Source organism: Myotis myotis, unplaced genomic scaffold (assembly GCF_014108235.1).
Source record: "Myotis myotis isolate mMyoMyo1 unplaced genomic scaffold, mMyoMyo1.p scaffold_m19_p_2, whole genome shotgun sequence".
NCBI lineage: Eukaryota > Metazoa > Chordata > Mammalia > Chiroptera > Vespertilionidae > Myotis > Myotis myotis.
In genome coordinates, this window is record NW_023416324.1 from 207,801,952 (window position 1) to 207,822,205 (window position 20,254).

At 62.1% G+C, this 20,254-nt stretch overlaps 1 protein-coding gene across 2 annotated transcripts in view; it reads right to left on the reverse strand.

The window, feature by feature from the left end:
* Window positions 1-2,101: 2,101 nt before the first annotated feature.
* Window positions 2,102-20,254, reverse strand: part of COL6A2 (collagen type VI alpha 2 chain) — a 28,681-nt gene continuing 10,528 nt past the window's right edge. The window contains exons 2-28 of one of the 2 annotated variants that reach the window (XM_036350265.1): window positions 19,987-20,133; window positions 19,195-19,793; window positions 18,932-18,952; window positions 18,105-18,170; window positions 17,487-17,540; window positions 17,360-17,404; window positions 17,009-17,035; window positions 16,739-16,765; window positions 16,591-16,635; window positions 15,937-15,990; window positions 15,463-15,525; window positions 14,761-14,823; window positions 14,466-14,555; window positions 13,744-13,806; window positions 13,190-13,252; window positions 12,911-12,973; window positions 12,506-12,568; window positions 12,193-12,243; window positions 11,828-11,863; window positions 11,392-11,454; window positions 10,257-10,319; window positions 10,053-10,088; window positions 9,799-9,844; window positions 9,418-9,570; window positions 8,796-9,248; window positions 8,584-8,622; window positions 2,102-3,196 (exon numbers count right to left, since the gene is read on the reverse strand). In XM_036350265.1, the coding sequence (XP_036206158.1) occupies window positions 2,598-3,196; window positions 8,584-8,622; window positions 8,796-9,248; window positions 9,418-9,570; window positions 9,799-9,844; window positions 10,053-10,088; window positions 10,257-10,319; window positions 11,392-11,454; window positions 11,828-11,863; window positions 12,193-12,243; window positions 12,506-12,568; window positions 12,911-12,973; window positions 13,190-13,252; window positions 13,744-13,806; window positions 14,466-14,555; window positions 14,761-14,823; window positions 15,463-15,525; window positions 15,937-15,990; window positions 16,591-16,635; window positions 16,739-16,765; window positions 17,009-17,035; window positions 17,360-17,404; window positions 17,487-17,540; window positions 18,105-18,170; window positions 18,932-18,952; window positions 19,195-19,793; window positions 19,987-20,101 (3,060 nt within the window). In that variant the 5' untranslated portion in view covers window positions 20,102-20,133 and the 3' untranslated portion in view covers window positions 2,102-2,597. Of the gene's footprint in view, window positions 3,197-4,449; window positions 5,889-8,583; window positions 8,623-8,795; window positions 9,249-9,417; window positions 9,571-9,798; window positions 9,845-10,052; window positions 10,089-10,256; window positions 10,320-11,391; window positions 11,455-11,827; window positions 11,864-12,192; window positions 12,244-12,505; window positions 12,569-12,910; window positions 12,974-13,189; window positions 13,253-13,743; window positions 13,807-14,465; window positions 14,556-14,760; window positions 14,824-15,462; window positions 15,526-15,936; window positions 15,991-16,590; window positions 16,636-16,738; window positions 16,766-17,008; window positions 17,036-17,359; window positions 17,405-17,486; window positions 17,541-18,104; window positions 18,171-18,931; window positions 18,953-19,194; window positions 19,794-19,986; window positions 20,134-20,254 lie in introns of those variants that run through there. The other variant, XM_036350266.1, reaches the window with a different exon arrangement.

Genomic DNA, 20,254 nt, shown 5'->3' on the forward strand with positions numbered 1-20,254 from the left:
GAGGACAGTTGTGCAGTGGGCACTGTAGCATCGGCCCTGGGGCTGGGGATGCTGGAGAAGATGCCCCTCCAGCAGTGAGCGAGTGAGGGCCAGCTTGCTGCAGGGGGAGGCTGTATTACCCAGTCAAAAACCAGGACATTGTGGCGAGGCCATGGGTGTCCCATGTGTATGAAGTGAAGGCTCCTGTATGAAACCATCATAGAATCCTAACTCAAACATCACACATGGCAGGAGGTGTGTCTGAGGGTCCCTGAGGGGCTAAGGGATGGAGACATGGGGCTCAGAGTGCAGCCCCGAGAAGGGCTTGGTGCCCTGGCCCTCTGGGAGGTTGGGGCTCCCAGGGGAGAAATCAGTGGACACCAGCATGGCCTGCACTCTGTGGGGCTCAGAGCTGGCCGGCAACCTCCAAGGGCCCAGCCACCCACTCATGGGTGTTGTACGTCCCTTCCGAAAGGACAGAGGTTCTTGCCTCCTGAGGGCCAAAGGTTGAATGTGCAGGGGCCAGTGTCAGAAAGAGGACGTCTTTTCCCTACGGTGGGGACCCTGGGCAGGGTCTGGTGGGCAGAACTGCAGACACACGGAGGGAGGTGCCTGTGCCTCCCGCCACCCTTCCGACCCAGAAATGCACAGGCATGAGTGCCACGGGGAGGCTCTGGGTGGCTGCAGGTCTCTCTTTCTTTCGCTGGCCGTTTGTACGGTTCTTTGGTGGGAGGAAAAAAGGGGGCAAAGGAAGAGAAAATGCTTGGTTTAAAGTCCTGCTCCAGCGGCAGGCTGTGTAGGTAGATGATGAGAGAGAGGGAAGTACCGCAAAAGGAACGTCATCCCCACACGGGGACGAGCAAGGTGTCAGCATGTTCTGGGCTGAATTGTGTGCTTCCCCCTGCCCCAGTTCCCATGTTGAATTTCTAGCCCCCAATACCTCAGAATTTGACAATTTTTTGCAAATAGAGTTTTTGCAGATGTAATTAGGTTGAGATGAGGTTGTACTGGAGTGGGATGGGCCCTAACCCAGAATGTCCTTATGAAAAGGGGAATTATGGGCACAGACATGCACGGAGAGAACAGCACGTGAAGCTGGAGTGACACTGAGAAATCCTGGAACTAGCAGGAGCTGGAGGAAGCCTGGAGCAAATTCTTCCCAGAGCCTTCGCTGGGGCCTCCAGGCTGAAACAGTCGGTCTCCGTGGTTTAAGCCACAGCCCGTGGCACTGGGTTAGGGCAGCCCCAGGAAACTGAACGGCAAGAGCAGAGCATCGGCCTGTGGGAGCCAATGGTTTAATAGGGCACTTCCCAAAGGGTGAGGTTAAAAGACCTGGGAGTCGAACAAGAAGTCACCGAGGTTGCCAGGAAAAAAGCTATCTAGCTAGCTAGCTATACACAAAATATCCTCCTGCAAACCAACAGACATTTTAAAGCACCGTGGCCCTGGTTTGAAGAGAGAGGGAGGCTTCACTGACCAAGTAACATTGTTTTCAGCCTAACGCTGGCGAGACAGGTGTGGTTGTGAAAGTGAACGAAGGAAACCTCATTAAAATTGATGTGGGGAAGCCCTGAAGGTGGAGCTCTCTCTGCCATCTGCAGGCTCCAGCAGGAAGAAAGCTACCGTGTACTCCCCAACAAAAAGACCATTCTACTATCCAGGAAAAAGGAAGACTTTCTCCTCGCCCAGCAACAGCCTGACCAATGAGAAGCCACCTGAATGCTCACTCTCCTCCAATGGACTTCCACTCCTAATTGCCCCTCCCAATTCCTCCTTTTTCTCTTTTGTTCTCCAGACTTGCCTATCGGTTTGCCAAAGTTTGCATGTCCTGAACTGCTATTCCCAAATAGACCCACTTTTGCTGGTAAAATGATAATTTTAAGGTTGACAAGACCATCCAGTCTATGCACTTGGGGATGGTGTGGACAGTCAGTGCTGGAGGCAGCACCTGTTCTTATGAGAGGAGGCCAGGCCAGACATCATCTCCATGCACAGAGCAAGTGTGTGTGTGTGGGTGGGAATGGGGTTGGGATGATAAATGCTGGTGGGCATGTGAATGGTCTGAGAGTCCAGTTGGCCTCTGGGGGGTCCCAGTGGGCACAGACACATGGAGGCTGGGGAGTAGGAGGTGGTTCAAAGCCTTTATTGGACTGAGGTGTGTGCATACAGGGACATGGAGGGCCTGCTGTCACAGCTCTGTCTGATGGGGGCATGACCCTAGAGGTGAGGCAGAGACCTGGGAGCTGGGCCAGGGGGGCTGGCAGAGAGCTTTTGGGGGCCCTGGAAGGTGGATGAGAGTCCAGGGATGACGCTGGGCTGAGGGGGAAATGGGCCTGTTGATGAGGGTCTGAAGCACGTCCAGGAAGCCTCTGGGGACCAGGAAGGGTGTGGAGAGTAGGGTGTCACGGGATAGAGAGAAGGGGTGGAGGGCAGCAGGGCTGCAGGACTCTGGGGAGAGCGGGGTGGGGAGGGGAACTCCACTCCTGACTTTATACCCACACTGGAGAGGTCGAGTCGGCAGCGCTCTGCACCTCTCTTGGCGGGATCTGAGTAGCACCACGGACAGGAGGACAGAGCCTGCAGGGCTGGGCGGGGTGCGCGCCAGGGCGGGTGGGGCGCTAGCAGATCCAGCGGATGAACCTGTCGAAGAAGCCGGGCTGGGCCAGGCTGTCATAGTTCTTCTCACGGAAGACGGCAGCCGTGTCGCCCAGGCTGATCTTGGAGAGCACGTCCATGTCCACGTCGTCGCCCACGGCCACCACGGTGGGCACCACGTTCTGCTTGCGCATGGAGTGCACGGCCTCGTCCAGGCTGTCGTTGCCCGTGACGCCGTCCGTGAGGAACACGAAGGACAGCTCGGCGTGGCGGCGCGCCCCGGCCCGCGTGCCGAGCACCACCTGGTTGATGGCGTGCACGATGCCCGAGCTCACGTGCGAGAAGGAGTTGAGGTAGCGCGCGCTCTCCAGCGCCTCGTGGATGACCGTCAGGTTGGAGGTCAGTGGGAAGGCCACCTGCTGCTCGCGAGGGCCCCCGAACTGCAGCATCGCCACGCGTGCGTTGAGTGGGTCGTCGTCCCTGCGTGCCAGGGTCAGCCGCCGGGACACCTCCTCCACGAAGCGCCGGGCCTTGTGGAAGTTCTGCTCACCTAGCCGCTCGGAGCCGTCCAGCAGGAAGACGATGTCCACGGGCCGCTGGGTGCACTGGGCCACGTACAGCTCTGGGGGGGAGACAGGGGTGGTGGGCAGGGGCGACCCAGGCGAGGCCCTCCCTGGACCCGCCCTGGCCAAGCGCCTCGGCGCCACCACCCACCCAGGCTGTATCCCCTCTGGGGTCGAGCCTACTCTGCCACACCCGGCCCCGCCTCCCTTCACGCGCCCGCCCACTGGAGCAACACGGACAGCTGGAGCTTGGGGGTCTGTACCCAAGGTCACCTGTTGTTGGAGCCCCCACACAGCCCCTGGGCGGGGGTGCAGAGCCCCACACTGTCTCCTCAGACCCTCACTATCTTTCTTGGTTGTGTCCCCATGAGGAAATGTCTCAAAACCTGAGGACGGAAAGCCCTTTCCACGTACAAGCACCATCTCTGCCAAGTGCTCCTCCAGGGCCTCTTGGCAGGAGGGTCAGCAAAGCCCCTTCACTGGGCACAAGAACTGGATACCCCAGAAGGGCCTCAGTCCAGGGGGCATGGGGCAGTGGGGGTGGGAGAGAGGGGCAGGAGGCTGTCATCATGTCTGTAATTATGTAAAAAGACCTCATGAAGACCCTGGCCCTGGAGACTCACCTACAGCTGAGTCTCCACACTGAGGGTGTGACCCTCTCAGTCCCACCCGTCCCAGAGCTGCCTGGCGCTGCCCAGGCCATATCTCTCCTGGCCCTCAGAGCATCGGAAAGAGAATGCGCATATGTGACTGGACAAGGCCTTGGTGGGCAGTGGGCACAGGTGTGGCGAGACCCCTACAGTAGCCTAGGTGACTCACTGTTACCTGGGGAGACCCTTGTCCCCTTCTAGGCAGTGAGCAGCCCTGGACATGCCAGACGACACGGGGGCAAGGCTGCAGCCAGGACTGAGGCCAGGCCTCTGGGGGTCACAGGCACCACACACAGCCTGAAACCCACTCCCCACACACGTGGGACCACCTGCCACAGACACGCAGCCCGGCTCCTGCCTCAAGGCCTTACGGGAGACCTCAGCCCCACAGCACGCGTCCTGGACGTGGGCCAGCCAGGACGCTCTCACAGCCCAGGTTTGCCCACCCCTGGGGCTGGCGGCTCAGGCATCCCGTCAGGAAGGAGGTCCTGAGTCAGGAAGGAGGTCCTGACCCACAGCACCAATGCCCGAGGCCTCAGCCCAGGACCTGGCTCTGGAGCGGCCGGCGCCCACCTGCGCAGGCGGGTGACCGCTGGGACCAGCCCCATCCAACAGCAGGTCCCCAGCACTTCACTCAGCCACAGCAAGGCGCTCACGATCTGTGTTTCTCAGCTTTTATAGAATGTTGAGGGTGCGCTCACAGCATCTGGGGACGCCCCCTCCCCGGGGTGTGCCACTGCGAGGTGCAGGCGCCAGCGGACAGGATGCTTTTTTAAGGAGCTTATTAATGACGTAGCTTATGTTGGTGGCAGTACAAACGAATAGCAGCTTTTTCTCTAAACACACCCAGCTCTCTGGGTGCCCTGACTTCAAGTCCTACAAGCAGGCAGATGTGGGGAGCGCTCTGGTTTTCGGGAAGTTTTCCTCAACAAGGGGTGCCTGGACACAGAGGCCGGAAGCTGAACCAGGAGTGTTGGGGTGTTTAGGGGAGCTCTGCTGTTCCCCTTCTTTCCCTCTGCTGACCCCCGACCCACGGCAGGGAGCCTGTGCAGCAGGGAGGTGAGACCCTGCCGCTGGGAACCGGGTGGGGCACAGGCAGGAGCAGTGACAGGGCCCACGGATGAGGGCTTGTCTATTAATCCGGCTTCTGGGGAGCAGGCACACGTGGGCCTGAACATGCTTCGGCAGTCCTTAGAGGGCGCCCCTGACCTCCCCGAGGGCCTGGGCAGGAGGAGGACGAGGAGGTGGTGTCTGTGGTCCTCCCCTAACTGTTGGCCAGCTGCTCTGGGCGGTTTGCCCTAATGGGTGACTCTTATGTCTCCTAAACGTGTGAGACAGCTCAGCTAGATGGGGGAGGGGGGTCGTCAGCTGAATACTCTCCCCCAAAGATGCCTACATCCTAGTCTCGAAGTCTGCGAATGTGACCTTATGTGGCAAAATGGGGCTTTGCAGATGGGCCTAATGTACAGACCTTGAGATGAGAGACTGTCCAGGGGTCTCTGGTTGCCCCTAAATGCCACCTGTGTCCTTTAGGGAGCAGAGGGAGGTTAGGCTACAGAGCGAGGCCATGTGACCATGCAGGCAGCTGGGAGCTGGGAGCTGGGAGCTGGAAGCAGGGAGGACCCTCCCTGGAGCCCCCGGGGGGAGCGAGGCCCTGCCGACACCTTGATTTTGGTGCCAGATTTCCAGCCTGAGAGATTCCTGTTGTCACAGCCCCAGCACGGCGGGCGGCCCGGGCAGCCCGGGGAGCGAATGTGGCCCAGCTCGGCAGCCCCGGCCTCTGGAGCACCGGCAGCCCTGCGGCTTCAGCAGAGCGCTAGCACGGTCTCGGGGTCGCCCACAATGTCCCTGTGCACCAGCTTAAAGGTGTCAATGAACAGCTCCATCCAGTCCTGCCGCTCGCCTCCTGTGGCGAACTTGGCCCGCTCAGCGGTGTAGACCAGCACGGCCACCAGCCTGGAGTAGGCGGCCGGGTCCTGCGTGAGCTCCGTGGCGTTTAGCAACTGTTGGATCTGGGGGATGGTCGTGGGGAAGGAGGCGTCCGGGCCCTCTTCCGTGCGGAGGAAGGTGACCGGGGGCGCATCGCCAGGCCGCGGTCCATCTGCGGGGCATCCAGAGAAGGCTTTAAGGGACTCGGTCAGCGTGAGCAGGCCTCCAGCCGCCCTCCTCAGGCTTCTCTCCTCGGAGATGAGTTGGGATCAAAGCCAGGAATGAGGCTGAGGCTCAGCCGGGGTGGGACCAGGAGACCGGGACGCCGAAGTGCCAGAGCTGAAAGGGCTTTGGGGCCAGCAGCGGGCACATGCAGAGGAGACGGGAGAGAAGGCCTCTGGTCCCCAAGGCCTTAAGAACTACAAGACTCTCGGCCCCACAGCTGCACTGAGACTTGACCAGATGCCAGTATGGCTGCTGACTGTTCAAGGCCATCCCTGGGATGACCCAGCTCCTTAAAACGCTCCACGCTGCCATGAGAACTCAGTCTGTTGCAGCCCGAACCTGGTGACAGGACCCTCTCAGCACAGTACTTTGGAGAGCTTGCAGTTACAAAACCTTCTCTGCCCTTGGGGACATAAAGCTCCCCCGCCCAGAACTGTCCCCTCGAGGACCTGGGAGCAGCAAACCCTCAGGGACGCTCTTGCTCTGTCTCCCACCCCCGGGAGGGCAGGGCCTCACTTCCATGGGCATCTTACTACAATGTGCACCATGGCTGCAGGTCCTACAGGTTTGAGAAGTCCGTTTCTCTCCTGCGTATGTGCCAGTCAGCCCACCCAGGGGGGCCTGGTCACAGGGACCCCCTCCACACCCCCAGGCCTCTGTGCAGTGGCCATTAGCCAGTTCCCTGCCTCTGTTTGGGGTAAGTGGAACTCTTAGCGACCTCAGAATGAGATCTGTCTTTGTTGCCTTTACCCGGAGCCCGGCTTTGCTTCTGAGTCTTGTGGCCCTGACACAATCACATGGCCTCTGGGTGGACGGGGCCGCTTGGCCTGAAGGTCAGGGCCATGCCAGAGGTGGCAGCCTCACCCCAATGCCTGTCTGCAGCCCCCAAATGCCGAGGACAGTGCCCAGCCGGCAGCAGGCACCCCCCGCCCCGCCCCCCGCCTTGTGCCACAGCACATTCTATAGTTATGTCTGCTTTCTTTTCTCTGGTCACAATGTCTATTTTACTTGGAAATTTCTAGTCGCTTTAGAGGAGGGTGAGTTTGAGTTTAGTACTAGGTGAGTAGTTGAAAGAGGGCGGGGAGGGGTCTTCCAGGGGCCCCTTCCTTTTCTCTGTCAGGTCCTCGAGGGGAAGGGAGATCACCATCCTGGGGGCCAGTGTTTAACGCTGACACCAGACAAGGACATCACAAGAAAGGGAACTGCAGCCCAAGATCTCTCATGAGCAGAGATAACAAAAAAAATCCACAAAATAACAGCAAATCGAATCCAACAACATAAAAATCCCGATACCCCGTGACTAAGTGGGGTTTGGCCCTGGTCTGCAGGGCTGGTTCAGCATTTGAAAATCAGTGGCCGCATCTGTCACAGCAACAGGCTGAAGCAGCAGCCCCGATCATACCTATAGACCAGACAAGTCATCTGACAAAGCCATTCATTCCCGGGAGGACTGAGCCGCGCGGAGTGAGGGACCTTCCTCAGAGCGGTCGGGAGCAGCTGTAAAGAGCCTCCGCTGGCATGGAACACAGGTCCAGGCCGGGCGAGGATGCCGGGCCACTGCCTGGCCTGGGCATCGGGGTCTGGGGTCTGGTTTCTAGCCTAGAGGGGTCACATTTACTACGGGACGCACCCCATCAGGGTTTCGGGTGGTTCTGGCCACCACACACAGCCGTTCCCATAGGGCAGTCTCTGGATGACTCCACAGCTGGGTCACACGTGTGACTTCCATGAGCATTTCCTTGAAAGTTCTCTGTCAGAATAAGTGGGAACCCTGGCCCCCAACTCAATATGTTCCTTCCCTCAGGCACCTCAGCACCTTCGAACCTGCCTGGTGGGCCCTGGCTGCCGGGCCAGGAGCCTGCGCACAAGCCCAGTGTACACGCAGATGTGGGTGCCCTCTGCCAACCTGCCACCACGGCCCCGCCCCTCTACGCGGCTCCGCCTTCCAGAGCCAGCTCCAGTCCCACCTCAACGCTCCTGGGAGGGGACAGGCAGGTGCCCATATCCCAGCGGGAGAGGCCAGCAATGGCTCCAAGACCCAGGCCGGCAGGACGCACGGATTGCCAACGGGGGCTCAGCTCCTGCCACCCTGGGGCAGAGGTGGCAGCATGATGCCCAGAGGAGTGACAACGCTGTTTTGAGGGGACCCCTTGGGGACAGCCTCTCTGTGCCTCCAGGGCCAGCCACGCACACAATGCACCAGTTGGGCAGGTCCCCTAAACACAGGCTGGAGTCCTTCCCAGAGGGAAGATGGATGAGCCCTCAGGGGCCTCGAGGTGCCTTCAGCCTCTGTGTTCACCTCCCAGAGGTTTTAAATTAACCATTTTCTTTACTGGATCCAGGGCTTTCACCTTTGGCAGCCGGGGGCATGACCCTGGGGGTCTGTCTCTCCCCTGGGCACCAAGTGCAGGGCCAGGCCCTCAGCACCCCTCCCCACATGTGCCAAGTGGGTGGGACAGCAATGGCACTGGAGACACCAAACCCTGGGCCCCCCAGCCCCTTCTCAGACATGCTGAGGCCCAGGGGGCTGAGAAACCCACAGGCCTCACTAAGGGGGCGGGGCCCACAGTGCATTCCTTGCAAGGTCCTCTGGGCCCCCGTCACTGCTAGTCTGAGGGGTGCTCGGTGGCTCCCCGTGTTACCTGTTTGGCAGGGAAGGTCCGGGCACACGATCTGGGGGTCTAGGAGAGAGGAAAGGAGGCCAGGGGTCCTGGTCAGGCTCCACTGTCCAGGGCGGGCTGGGCTCCCTCGGTGGCCCACAGACACCCAGCCCCTGCCCTCCCAGGGTCCCTTTCCCTCCTGCAGGGACAAGGGCTGGGCAGGCCGGGGAGGCGGGAGGCCCAGCGCCGCTCACCCGGGCACAGGACGTCCTCCATGTCGTCGATGAACTTCTCGGCCACCAGGTCGGAGAACAGCGTCATGTTGCGCACCTGCTGGGGCTTGTCGCACGCAATGGAGTTGAGGTTCTCGCTCTCGTGTTTCTCATGGAACATGTCCCCGATGCCGATGGCCGTCACTGTGACATCGTGGTTGCACAGCGCCCGCAGGTTGAGGTCGTCGTCCCGGGGGTCGTGTCGGCCGTCCGTGATGACCACGGCGAACACGCGGGTCTTCTTGCGCCGGCTTTCCTTGATCAGCTTGTTGTAGGCGAACTTGAGGGCGGAGGGCGTCCAGGTGCCGCCCGCGATCCACTCGAGGTTCTTGACGGCCTCCTTGAAGCTGGACAGCGAGTTGATGCGCTCGTCGTCCAGCTGGATGGCCTCGAAGGTGCCCTCGTGGCTGTACTGCACGACGCCCACTCTGGTCCCTGCGGCGGCCAGGTGCGGGCGTGAGAGGCTGTCTGCGTCACCCCACGTGCTTGCCACCCTCAAGTGGGGGCCGTGGGACCCTTGGCCAAGCTAACATCCCTCCTAAGACTGGATGTCAGGGTGTCCTGCCCAGGGTCTCCTGCCCCCGCCCCTGAGGGTGCAGCTGACCTGTCTCGGACTTGGGGTCCTTGGCGATGGCCCCCAGCCTGTTGACCACGTTGATGACGAAGTTCTTCTCCAGCGTGAAGTTGGTGTAGCCGATGCTCTCAGAGCTGTCGATGACGAACACCACGTCCAGAGCGCCACACCGCTTCTCACAGTCTGTGGGCCGGCAGAGGGGCGATGGCTGCGTGCACCGGCCCCCGCCAGGACACCCCCCCACAGGGCGCACAGCCCGGTGCACTGTGGGAAATGATCACCACCAGGGGGAAGGTGGGACTCTGATGACCCCGACCTCTGGGCGTGACCCCAACCCTTGGATGATGACCCTGACTGCTGGATGAGAGCCGGGCAGCCCAGCAGCACCCCCGTGTGGGGGCTGAGACTCACCACAGCACCCGCACGTCTCCCGCACGTAGGTCATGACGTCGCACTCCTGCAACACAGTGGGTCAGTCCAGCCAGGATGGCAACCCGAGAGGGGCCAGGGGTCTGCAGCCCTGCTCCCCTCGCCTCTGACCTCACCCTGCTGACTTCCTGCTGACCTCCCCGCTGACCACACCCTCTGACCTCGCCCTCTGACACTGTCCTTATTCTTTGGTTTTAGGAGGGAGGACACTGATTCCATCCCCAACTGGTACCTACCGTGAGGCCGGGGTCTCCGGGGGGTCCAGGCTCTCCCTGGAGGAGAAGGACAACAGTGAGAGGTGACCACTGAGTCTGAGCAGGGTCCCTGCACCTGGCCCTGAGCTTCCACCACAGGCAGAGCCCTGTGGTTCAGGGTGTGTGTTGGCCTGACTGGCCCAGAGGCGATGGCCTGAGGGCCCTATGGACGGGGAACTGACCTACCTCGGGTCCTGGGGATCCTCTTGGCCCCCGAGGGCCCGGCTCACCAGGGGGACCAGGATCTGCCTGAGAAGGAAAAAAAGCAGGTCGGCTTAGCAAACACCTATACACCTCTCTTGCTTTTAGGATGAGGAAAGACGAGGAAGGAGGAGGAGAGAGGAGGAAGGCAGGAAGAGAGGAGGAGGAGGAGGGCTGAGAAAGGAGGAGGGAGAAGGAGGGATGAGGAGAGAGAAGGAGGGAGAAGGAGGAGGAGGGATGAGGAGAGAGGAGGTGGAGGGCTGAGAAAGGAGGAGGGAGGAGGAGGAGGGAGAAGGAGGGAGGAGGAGAGAGAAGGAGGGAGGAGGAGGAGGGATGAGGAGAGAGGAGGAGGGAGAAGGAGGAGGGATGAGGAGAGAGGAGGAGGGAGGGGGAGGAGGAGGGATGAGGAGAGAGGAGGAGAGGGCTGAGAAAGGAGGAGGGAGGAGGAGGGATGAGGAGAGAGAAGGAGGAGGGCTGAGAAAGGAGGAGGGAGGAGGAGGATGGAGAAGGAGGGAGGAGGAGAGAGAAGGAGGAGGGCTGAGAAAGGAGGAGGGAGGAGGAGGATGGAGAAGGAGGGAGGAGGAGAGGGAAGGAGGAGGGCTGAGAAAGGAGGAGGGAGGAGGAGGATGTTGAAGGAGGAGGAGGAGGAGAGAGAAGGAGGAGGGCTGAGAAAGGAGGAGGGAGGAGGAGGATGGAGAAGGAGGGAGGAGGAGAGAGAAGGAGGAGGGCTGAGAAAGGAGGAGGGAGGAGGAGGATGGAGAAGGAGGGAGGAGGAGAGAGAAGGAGGAGGGCTGAGAAAGGAGGAGGGAGGAGGAGGATGGAGAAGGAGGGAGGAGGAGAGAGAAGGAGGAGGGCTGAGAAAGGAGGCGGGAGGAGGAGGATGGAGAAGGAGGGAGCAGGAGGGAGGAGGAGGGATGAGGAGAGAGGAGGAGGGAGGGGGAGGAGGAGGGATGAGGAGAGAGGAGGAGGGATGAGGAGAGAGGAGGAGGGAGGGGGAGGAGGAGGGATGAGGAGAGAGGAGGAGGGATGAGGAGAGAGGAGGAGGGAGGGGGAGGAGGAGGGATGAGGAGAGAGGAGGGCTGAGAAAGGAGGAGGGATGAGGGATGAGGAGGACACTTACAGGCTCGCCCTTTTCTCCTTTCCGCCCAGGTGCTCCTTTCACTCCGAAGTCGCCTCTGCCCCCCTGGGACACAGGACACAGGTTAGCCCGGTGGAGGGACATCGTGGGAGAGCTCTGCTTGCCCCCTCCCAGTCTCCCAAGACCTCCAGTGGGTCTTCCGGGGACACAGACGTGTTTTGTCCAGGAAAACTCGGGCCTGGCTCTTGGGGTCAGTGAGGTGGCAGCAGCACAGGGCGTTTCAGGCGAGCACGGGTTTTGGTTTGAGAGAGACTAGTACTCAGCCAGTTGGCGACCACACTCAGCACTCAGCATGGGGCAGCTGCTGGTGCCAAGCCCGGGGTGAGGGCGCGGCGCTCCAGCCACCGGAGCAGGGCACCAACCACCCACCAGAGCAGGGCACCGACCACCCAAGGCAGGTGCAGAGGGGCCTTCGTACCTCGGGGCCAGGTGGGCCTGGCTCGCCTCTTTCTCCCTGGAAGAAAGCACAGGTGGGGGTTACTCAGCACAGACCCCCGAGAGCTGGTGTGCTGACCCCTGGGGCATAGCTGGGGACCTAGAGGTTTTCTGCTGCCTCCTCCCTTCCCTCACGGTGGTCTCAGTTGTCACAATCTGTGGGCGAATGCTGCCTGGGCTGAGTCCCAGATTTCTGGGGACCTGCGTCTGCACTCAACGTGTGACTCCCGAGCCCCTCGCACCCTGTCCCCCGTGGGGAGGCCCTCCAGGGAACTAGAGGGAATCTTCAGGGCCCTCCCGGCAATGGCCACCCCGCCCTGGGGGCTCCAATCCCACACCAGGACTCACAGGTGCTCCTCGGGGTCCTGGGTAGCTGAATCCAGGTCTGCCGGGGTCTCCCTGGAGGAAGGGGGAGGCCGGTCAGGGAAAGTCAGAGGGAAATGTGAATAGTCAGCATGGACTGAGGCCCAGGGTCTGGGTGGCTTGTCTGACCAGATGGGGCCTTGGGGAGGGTGTGCTACCCCCCAGGTGAGGACGGGAGGGCTGCCTGGCCCCCTGCCGTCCTCCCACACCCAGGGCTGGCAGGCACACTCCAGGCTAGAGATGAGAACAGCCTAACCCTCCCCCCACCTCTTCCCCATCCAGGCAGGAGGGGGTGTACCTTTGGGCCAGGCTGTCCGGAGTCTCCGCGGGGACCAGCATCACCGGGGTCTCCCCGAGATCCCTGAGGTCAGAGAGAAAGTGGGGAGTTGGGACAAGCAGACTGACTGTGTCCAGCTCTGACCACTAGGCAACACCGTCCTGCTGCCCTGCTGCCCTCAGGGTCACTGCCTGGTCCCTCCTCTTGCACATGCCCCCTTGGGGCTCCCAGGACCCACCCCTGCCTCTGGCTCACCACCCTGACCTGGTAAAGCTAGACCCCTCAGAGCAGGGCCAGGATGTGAGGGGACAGTGTCCTGCTCAGGACAAGAGGACTGCAGAGCAGGGGAGTGAGATGCTGAGGCTGAAGGACAGACGGGGACCTGAGTCCCAGAACCACAGGCCCCTCCCTGGTTCTGCCACTGACCTGCTTCCCAGGCTCCCCCAGAGCCCCAGGGGGGCCTCTGGGTCCAGGCAGGCCGCGGTCTCCCTGGAAAGAAAGGGCGCCTCAGAGATCCTGTCATCAGCACTGTAGATGGTGAAGGTTGGGGAGGAGGGGCCGCTGCCCCCCAGGAGGTCCTGGGCATGGCCTTGGTCCTCAGCCCTGACCACAGACCTGGCAGGGTCTGCAGGGAGGGAAGGACAGGGGGTCCCAGGCTCATCCCCCTCCAGCCACGGTGCTGGGTGCCGCCTGCCACCCACTTACCTTGGCTCCTTTGCCGCCAACCTCCCCAGCCAGGCCCCGGGGTCCCTCGGGGCCAGGATCCCCCTGTGAGAAGAGAGGCCCAGTTATCTGTGGTGTGTGTGGCAGGAGGTGGAGGAGGGGCCACTGAACGGCCTGGAGAGGACCCCAGGTTGTGGCGGGTGAGGCTGAGATAGCGGCCAGGGCAGGGGGTCCCCATGCGTTCCCAGCAGAGGGGGCCCCTCTTCCGAGCCCTTCTCCATACCTCACGGGAAACTCGGATTTATCACGGCGACAGGACCTCCTGCACCAGCCCCAGGAGCGGGTGTGGCGGGTGCTGACGAGCAGCCTGCAGCCTGCACGGCTGTGCGTGCCCCGGCTTCCCCAGTGGGTAGTGCAGGAGGGGGCGCCCTGGCTGCCGCCTGCTTCCCCAGACCCTGCAGGGGGTGTCCCACCGACAGAGGCCCCGGGTACCTTCTGTTCTCCCTTGTCACCGGGAACCACCAGCACCACCGTGAGAACCCGGTGCAGAGGCAGACGTGGCTACGGCACCCCGTTTCCCCGACACGAACACTCACCTTCTCGCCTTTGGGGCCCTCGCCGCCTGGGCTGCCCTTGGTGCCAGGGTCTCCCCTGCGCCCCTGCAGAGAGTGGGTGTGTGGGTGGGGGCCCTGATGGTGGGGCCACAGGAGGACCCACACTCTACCCATGAGGACTCTGGCTTTGGGGTCTGGAGGCCCCACAAGAGGGCTTCAGCCCAGATCCTCATTCTCTGCCAGGGGGTTGGTCCCAGCCGAGGATTTAGGAAATGAGGGAGGGCTCCCGGTCAGCTGTCTGTCCAGGGTGAGTTCCAGTGGACCGACTGGGACCTGGCTTGGACCGGCTATGGGTGTAGTCACTCAGCCCCTTCCGGCCGGGCCAGGCCAGGCCTCAGGACACATGCCCTGGAGGATCAGCCCTGGGGCTGGGCCCTTCCGCCCAGAGGCAGGACACTCCAGGTTGGCCGGGTGGGGTGAGGATGCTGTAGGGGACCCATGGAGCATGTGCCCGGGTTTATGTTGAGCCCTCAGAGGTGCCCTGCCAGGAGGGCAAGGGGGGGACATTAGCCACCTCATGGGCACTGAGTGTCTGGCAGGGAGGTGGCTGAACCCTTCCTCTGTGGCGATGGGGTCATGGAGGCACTGGGGACCCCTGGGGCTCAGAGGCCCCGAGCAGGGCACAGCCAGGAGGGCTGGGCAGGCGGCTGGAGGAGGCGTGCTCTGGACCCTGGGCTGGAGGGGCCTGAGGGATGTGAACTCACAGCCTCGCCTTTGGGTCCCCGGGGCCCGGGCCCCCCTTTGGCTCCTTTCACGCCGGAACTTCCTGGGGCTCCGTTGTTGCCTTGATAGCCCTGCGGAGAGGTAACAGCTCAGCCAGGCAGGATGGCCTGGGCCACTTCGGCAGGCTCGGCCTCCCTTGGTCTGGCAGAGGGACAGAGAGGCTGGTGGCCTGCTCAGGGCATGGGCTGTCCCGACTGCTTCCCACTTCGGTGGGTCCAGTGGGCACTGCTGGTGTGTGGCGGAGGCAGGACAGCAGGGATCCTCAGGGGCACTTGCCTTGCTTCCCTTGGCCCCGTCCTCTCCTGGGGGCCCTCTGCGTCCTGGGCGGCCAGCGTCCCCCTGGAAGGATTTGGAGAAATCAGCGTCACGTCCTTTGGGTGCTGGCCATGGGGCAGGGCTCTGGAGGCGCTGGGAGCTCGTGCCTCCCCTCCCATGTAGGCGGAGCACACTCTTGGGGGGCAGGGCCCCCATGAAGCTCCAGGTGAATGAATTGGACATGTGCCTTGTCTGTGCATGCTGACTTCTCGGGGGACAGGCTGCCTTCCTGGTCCTCCAGGGTCCTGGGCAACCAGGGGAGTGGATGGAGGCAGCACAGTGGTGCCTCAGGTGGCCTAAGAGGCAGAACCCCACAGGCATCTGAGAGCCTTCCACAGGAGCCCCCTGGAGGCCTGGGAGGAGGGTGGGCTTGCTGCTACGGCCATTCAGGCACCCCGCAGCTGCCTGAGCTGGGACACACGGTCCTGAGGTAGACATGAGCTGGTGAAGCTCCTGAGGGCACCCTACAACCCCCTCAGCATGGGCACCCCACAGCCTCCCAGGCAGAACACGCCTAAGCCTTCTCCCCCTGACTGCCTGGTCTGCGGGGACAGGTCCCCTCCGCTGTGCTCCTCGGCCCAGATGCCTCCCCGAGAGGCGGGGCACCTGGAGGGCAGTGACCCGTTCTGCTCCGGCCGCCACCACCCTGGCGAGGCCGCCTACCTTGGCACCTTGGTCTCCGGGTTCCCCAGGGCTGCCTGCGTCCCCTGGGTAGCCGTCAAGGCCCTGTGAGGGAAGGGGGAGAGAGGCTGTCCTGGGTCTCTTGCTGCGAGCTGCACTTGGGGTTTCCCCGTTAGCACAGGGTCAGCTGACATGGGGGAGGTGACCAGCGTCCCCCGCAATGTCTGAACTGGATGCTCCGCCTGGGTCTCAGTGGCCAGAATCCACCGGGGCTGGGCAGGACGCTTGACAAACCTCAGAGCCGAGCTCGTCAGGACTCTGGGAAGCCCCAGAGGCCATTTCGTCCTGTTGTGGCCCCAGCCCAGGCTGACCCCTGAAGTGGGGTCAGGGACAGGCAGGGCAGGGCTGAAGGAAGAATCCAAACTCAGGGACTCCCAGCTTCCCCACTCCCACCTGGTGCCTGGAGCCTCTACAGGGCACCACCTTAATGTGAGGAGGAGCCAAGGCCATGCTTACCCGACTCCCGGGGTCTCCCTTGCAGCCAGGGGGTCCAATGCGCCCCAGCTTGCCCTGAAAGATGAGAGGGGAGCAGATGTGTCAGGGGCGAGATTCAGGGGACGATGCACCAATGACAGGTGTAAATGGCATGCTGGTCTATACCCACTGGGCACATGCGTGTGACTGTGCCCTTTAATGGCTTGAATGTTACGATGGCATCTCTGTGGAGGAGGGAGAGTCCCTGGCTGCAGCTGTGAGCATGAGTGTCCACAGTGCCCCCTTCATGTGTGTGCATGCCTGTGTGCATGTGAGACGTGTGCATGTGAGACATGTGTGCATGTGTGAGTGCACTTGATGCTTGTGTACATGTGTGTATGTGTGCGAACTACCACTCAGGCCATTCTGAGGTTCTGCAGAGTAGACTTGGAAGTTCCTACAGGGCTCGGCCTTGGTTTTCAGAAGCAAATGCCTATTCATGCTCTTGTGATGCCCTCATTTGTCCTGCATCCCCTGGACAGGTAGAAACTGGGGGTGCTGAAGCCACAAACTGTGGGCAGTGGCCAGTGGGCCAGGTCTAGAGGCCCGGCCCCAGGGAGGGATCTGAGAGACTGAGAAAGTACCGCTGTGCACAACCCTCATGCCTGGCCCAGGACGCAGACCCAGGAGCATTACCTTCTGTCCATCGGTCCCGTTCTTGCCGGCCAAGCCGGGGGCGCCCTGTGGGGAGGAGGAAGAGGGACTCTCGTCAGTCCTGATCATCATCCCCTTGGAGCAGCAGGAAGGGGGGTGCCCTGCTCACCCAGCCCACCACCTGGCTTACCTTCCGCCCATCGGCTCCAAATTCTCCCTGCAGAAGGAAAGTGTGGCCATTAGCTCAGGTCTCCAGCATCACAGACCCGCTGCCTTAGGGACCCAAGTCTGCCCTCGGCAAACATGAGGCCAGAAGGACCCCAGACCAAGGCCACCACCAGCACGAAGCCCATCATGCCCCCAGGAGTCACAGGCAAGCTCCCTGAGGACACCGGGGAGCTGGGGCCGAGGCTCACGCAGAGGCCGTGTGCAGTCTGGCTGCTCCGACTCGAAATCTCACCTTCTCTCCTTTGAAACCAGGAACACCCTGAGGTCGGAAGGAAAGAAAAGCAGCGTTATGGTGGGGCGTGTGCACGGGACCCAGCAGGCCACCACAGCGGGTGGTGGCCGGTGGCCTCAGGCGGGGAGGCCTGACCAGGGCTCAGGCTAGACACTAGGTTTGGGGACAACACTCAGAATGGTGCTTCACTTCCCTGGGTCAGGGGGCGGTGGGGCATGAGGGGGGGTTGGGGGGGAGGGATGGCTGGGCCAGAGACATCTCGATCCTATGGGCTGGCCCCACCTGGAGCCAGGCAGCCCTGGGCTTGTCCCCAAGTCCCCAGCCACTGGGGCGGGGCCAGGGGCAACTTGCCTTGGGTCCTGGGAATCCGATGGGTCCTTCAATGCCTGGATCCCCCTGTGGGAAAAGAACAGAGGGCCGTGGGTGTAACCTCAGCCTGGAGAGCAGGAGCTGCTGCAGCGGGTGGGGGGACACTTACCTGTCGACCCTTCTGTCCAGGCTCTCCAGGCTCCCCCATGTTGCCCTTGGCGCCCTGCAAGCAGACGACACAAAAGGGGTAAACCAAGGCAGGGAGGGGCAGGGTGGGCCACCAGGGACCCTGTCACTGGCTTCTGGGAGGTGGAAGAGTACATCTCAGGGTTAGAGTGACTTGGCTGCTGGTCCCACCCCGGTGACAACGGCAATGCCGCGGGGACGTCGTAGAGTAGGGCCAGCTGCCCCCGAGAACCCTGGCCTCTGTCAGACCAGGGCCCGTTTTGATCCTGTTTCTCTGAGCTCTGACGGACAGCCCCGGGGTGGGGCACCCGCCAGGCCCCTGCAGCGGTGACACCGGCCTAGAAGGCACCCACCCTCGAGGGCACGCTGCTCAAGACACCAACTTGATTACTTTATAAGAGTATTTTAATGGCAAATCTTCACTTAAAAAGTACCCCTACTCTTCTCAAAATGCCATTTAAAAGGAAGTAGATAAAAATGGAATTTTAGTTCCTTCCGGGTCAGAAGTGTTGCGCCCATAGAGGTTTAGTTGGCCCTGAATTCATAGTTCAAGAGGGGGCGGGGCTTCCGGGCAGACCCCAGGGTGGTCTGGGTAGCTTACCTTTTGTCCACGGTAGCCCTTGGGGCCAGGGGGCCCGGGGATCTCCAGACAGCTCACCTTGTAGCACTGAAACAAGAAGGAAGTGAGGCCAGAATGATGGGTCCCAGTTGAGAGGGAGGGAGAGACGGAGGGAGGATACTGCCCAGGTCCCCGGGACTGCTGAGGGTGGGCTGTCCCGAGCATGGGGCTGGATGAAGGACCAGGCTCAGGAGGTGCCCACCAGGGTGGGGCTCTCCATAGGCTCTAGTCGAGTTTTGGAAACTGAGGCTGGGTTGAGCAATGACTGACAGTAGCAAGGACTGAACAGCGGTTGGCTAGGCTAATAGTCCTTGTGCCTGCGTGTTACCCCGCTGTGCTGTGAGCAGCTTTCTAGGGGAGGATGTGCTTGTAGGAGCCGAGCTGAGTGGGAAGCACTCCTTCCTGGGCTGTGAGCTGGGATGCACAGGAGCGGGCCCATGTCAGGGGCCCAGGGCTGCAGATCTGTGCTGGGCACCCAACCGCCACCCATCTTCTCCTGGACTGGCTCAGGTGGACGGAGCCCGGCAGTCTAGAGAGCCACCCTCAAACTCAACGCTCAACTTGGCGTGTGCTAAGTGGGTGACCCTAATGCCGACCTCCTGGGTTTAAACAGCCTGGTTCAGGTCAGAAGCCCTTTGTCCCAAACTCAAGAGTCTCAGGCCCTACGTGGAGCAGAGGGGCCTCTCTCCCTTGCCTCCGGGGAGTGCCAGGGGGCTGGCAAGGCGAGGCGTGTGATCTTTGCTGGGTCAGCGCCTCAGAGGCCCCAGGGCACACCCAGCAGGGCTGGCATGGACAGAAATGCCTCTCACCTCTCCATAGGCCTCATGTTTCTGCAGAAAAGACAGAGAGAAACCCTGGTTAGCCATGAGCTGGTGATCAGGCAGCTCCGCATCCAGCAGAGAACGCGGGACATCGGAGAAGGCAGGGCCCTGACCAGAGCTCACCCCCTTCATTCACCAAGGGGGTCACTGATGCCCAGTGACCAGGTCCCAGGGCTCTGCACCTCACTCCCCACCCCACACCCAGTGGGTGGACCGTGGCCCTGGGAGGAGGGGGCGCTGCAGTCGCTCACCATGACCTTGATGATGCGGTTGATGGTGTCTTGGTCGATCTCGGTGGAGTCGGGCAGCATGGTGGCGTAGTTGCTGCGGTAGAGCTCCTGGGGCGTGCTGGCAATTTCCCGCAGACCCTGCTCGTTCAGGTTCCTGTTGGGGGCCACGGCGAAGAGCCGGATGCCCTCCTCGCGGGCCCGCTCAGCCTGCATCTTGATGCCACCGCACGGGCTGCCAGTGACGTGGCCGTCGGTGATGACCACCGCGAAGTTGACCGCGCCGTTGCTCCTGTGCTGCCGGATCTCCCGCGTCATGTTAGCCAGCGCGCAGTCGGTGAACGTGCCGCGGCGGAAGGAGCGGATGCTCTGCAGGCCCTTGGTGAAGGAGGCCCTGTCGCTGCCCGGCGGGCTGAACACCTCCACCTGGTCGGAGAAGTGCAGGCCGCCATAGCGCCAGCTCAGGGCCACCTGGTCCAGGTACAGCTCGTCCTGCAGTTGGCTGATGAACTGCGGCACGAACTGCTGCATGTGGTAGAGCAGGCTGTCGGTGGGGGACTGCATGGTGACGCTCTCCGAGGTGTCCAGCACAAAGTACACGTTGACCGGGCAGTCGGCTTTCTCTGGGGGACACAGGAGGAGTCAGGGGGCTGCACACGGAGGGCCTGCGGTGAGCCATCCTGGAGCTCTGTGCACACGGGTGGTCCTGGGCTCTGCCCCCCACCAGCCTCACTGGCACGCTGGGCCCCGGCTCCCAACCGGCTGTCCCTGCTGCCCGCTTTGGTCACCCAGGAGCCCCGGCCCCCGCGGCTGTACCTGGACAGTTGCTGCCTCTCTCCGATGTCTCAGGTGCGATGACCTCCTGCTGCTGGGCGTGCAGGGTCCCCAGGAGGCCCCAGAGCAGGAGGATGGAGCGGGAGCCTCGGAGCATCTTGGCAGCACCGGTGGGTGGCCCCTGACGTCCTGCAACAGGGAAGAGCAGCGCTGCAGACAGAGGCCCATGAGGGGTCTTGGAGCCCCTCCTGGTCCCGACGGTGGGGGTGGCACACACCGAGGGTCAGCCAGCACCTGGGCTAAGGGACCC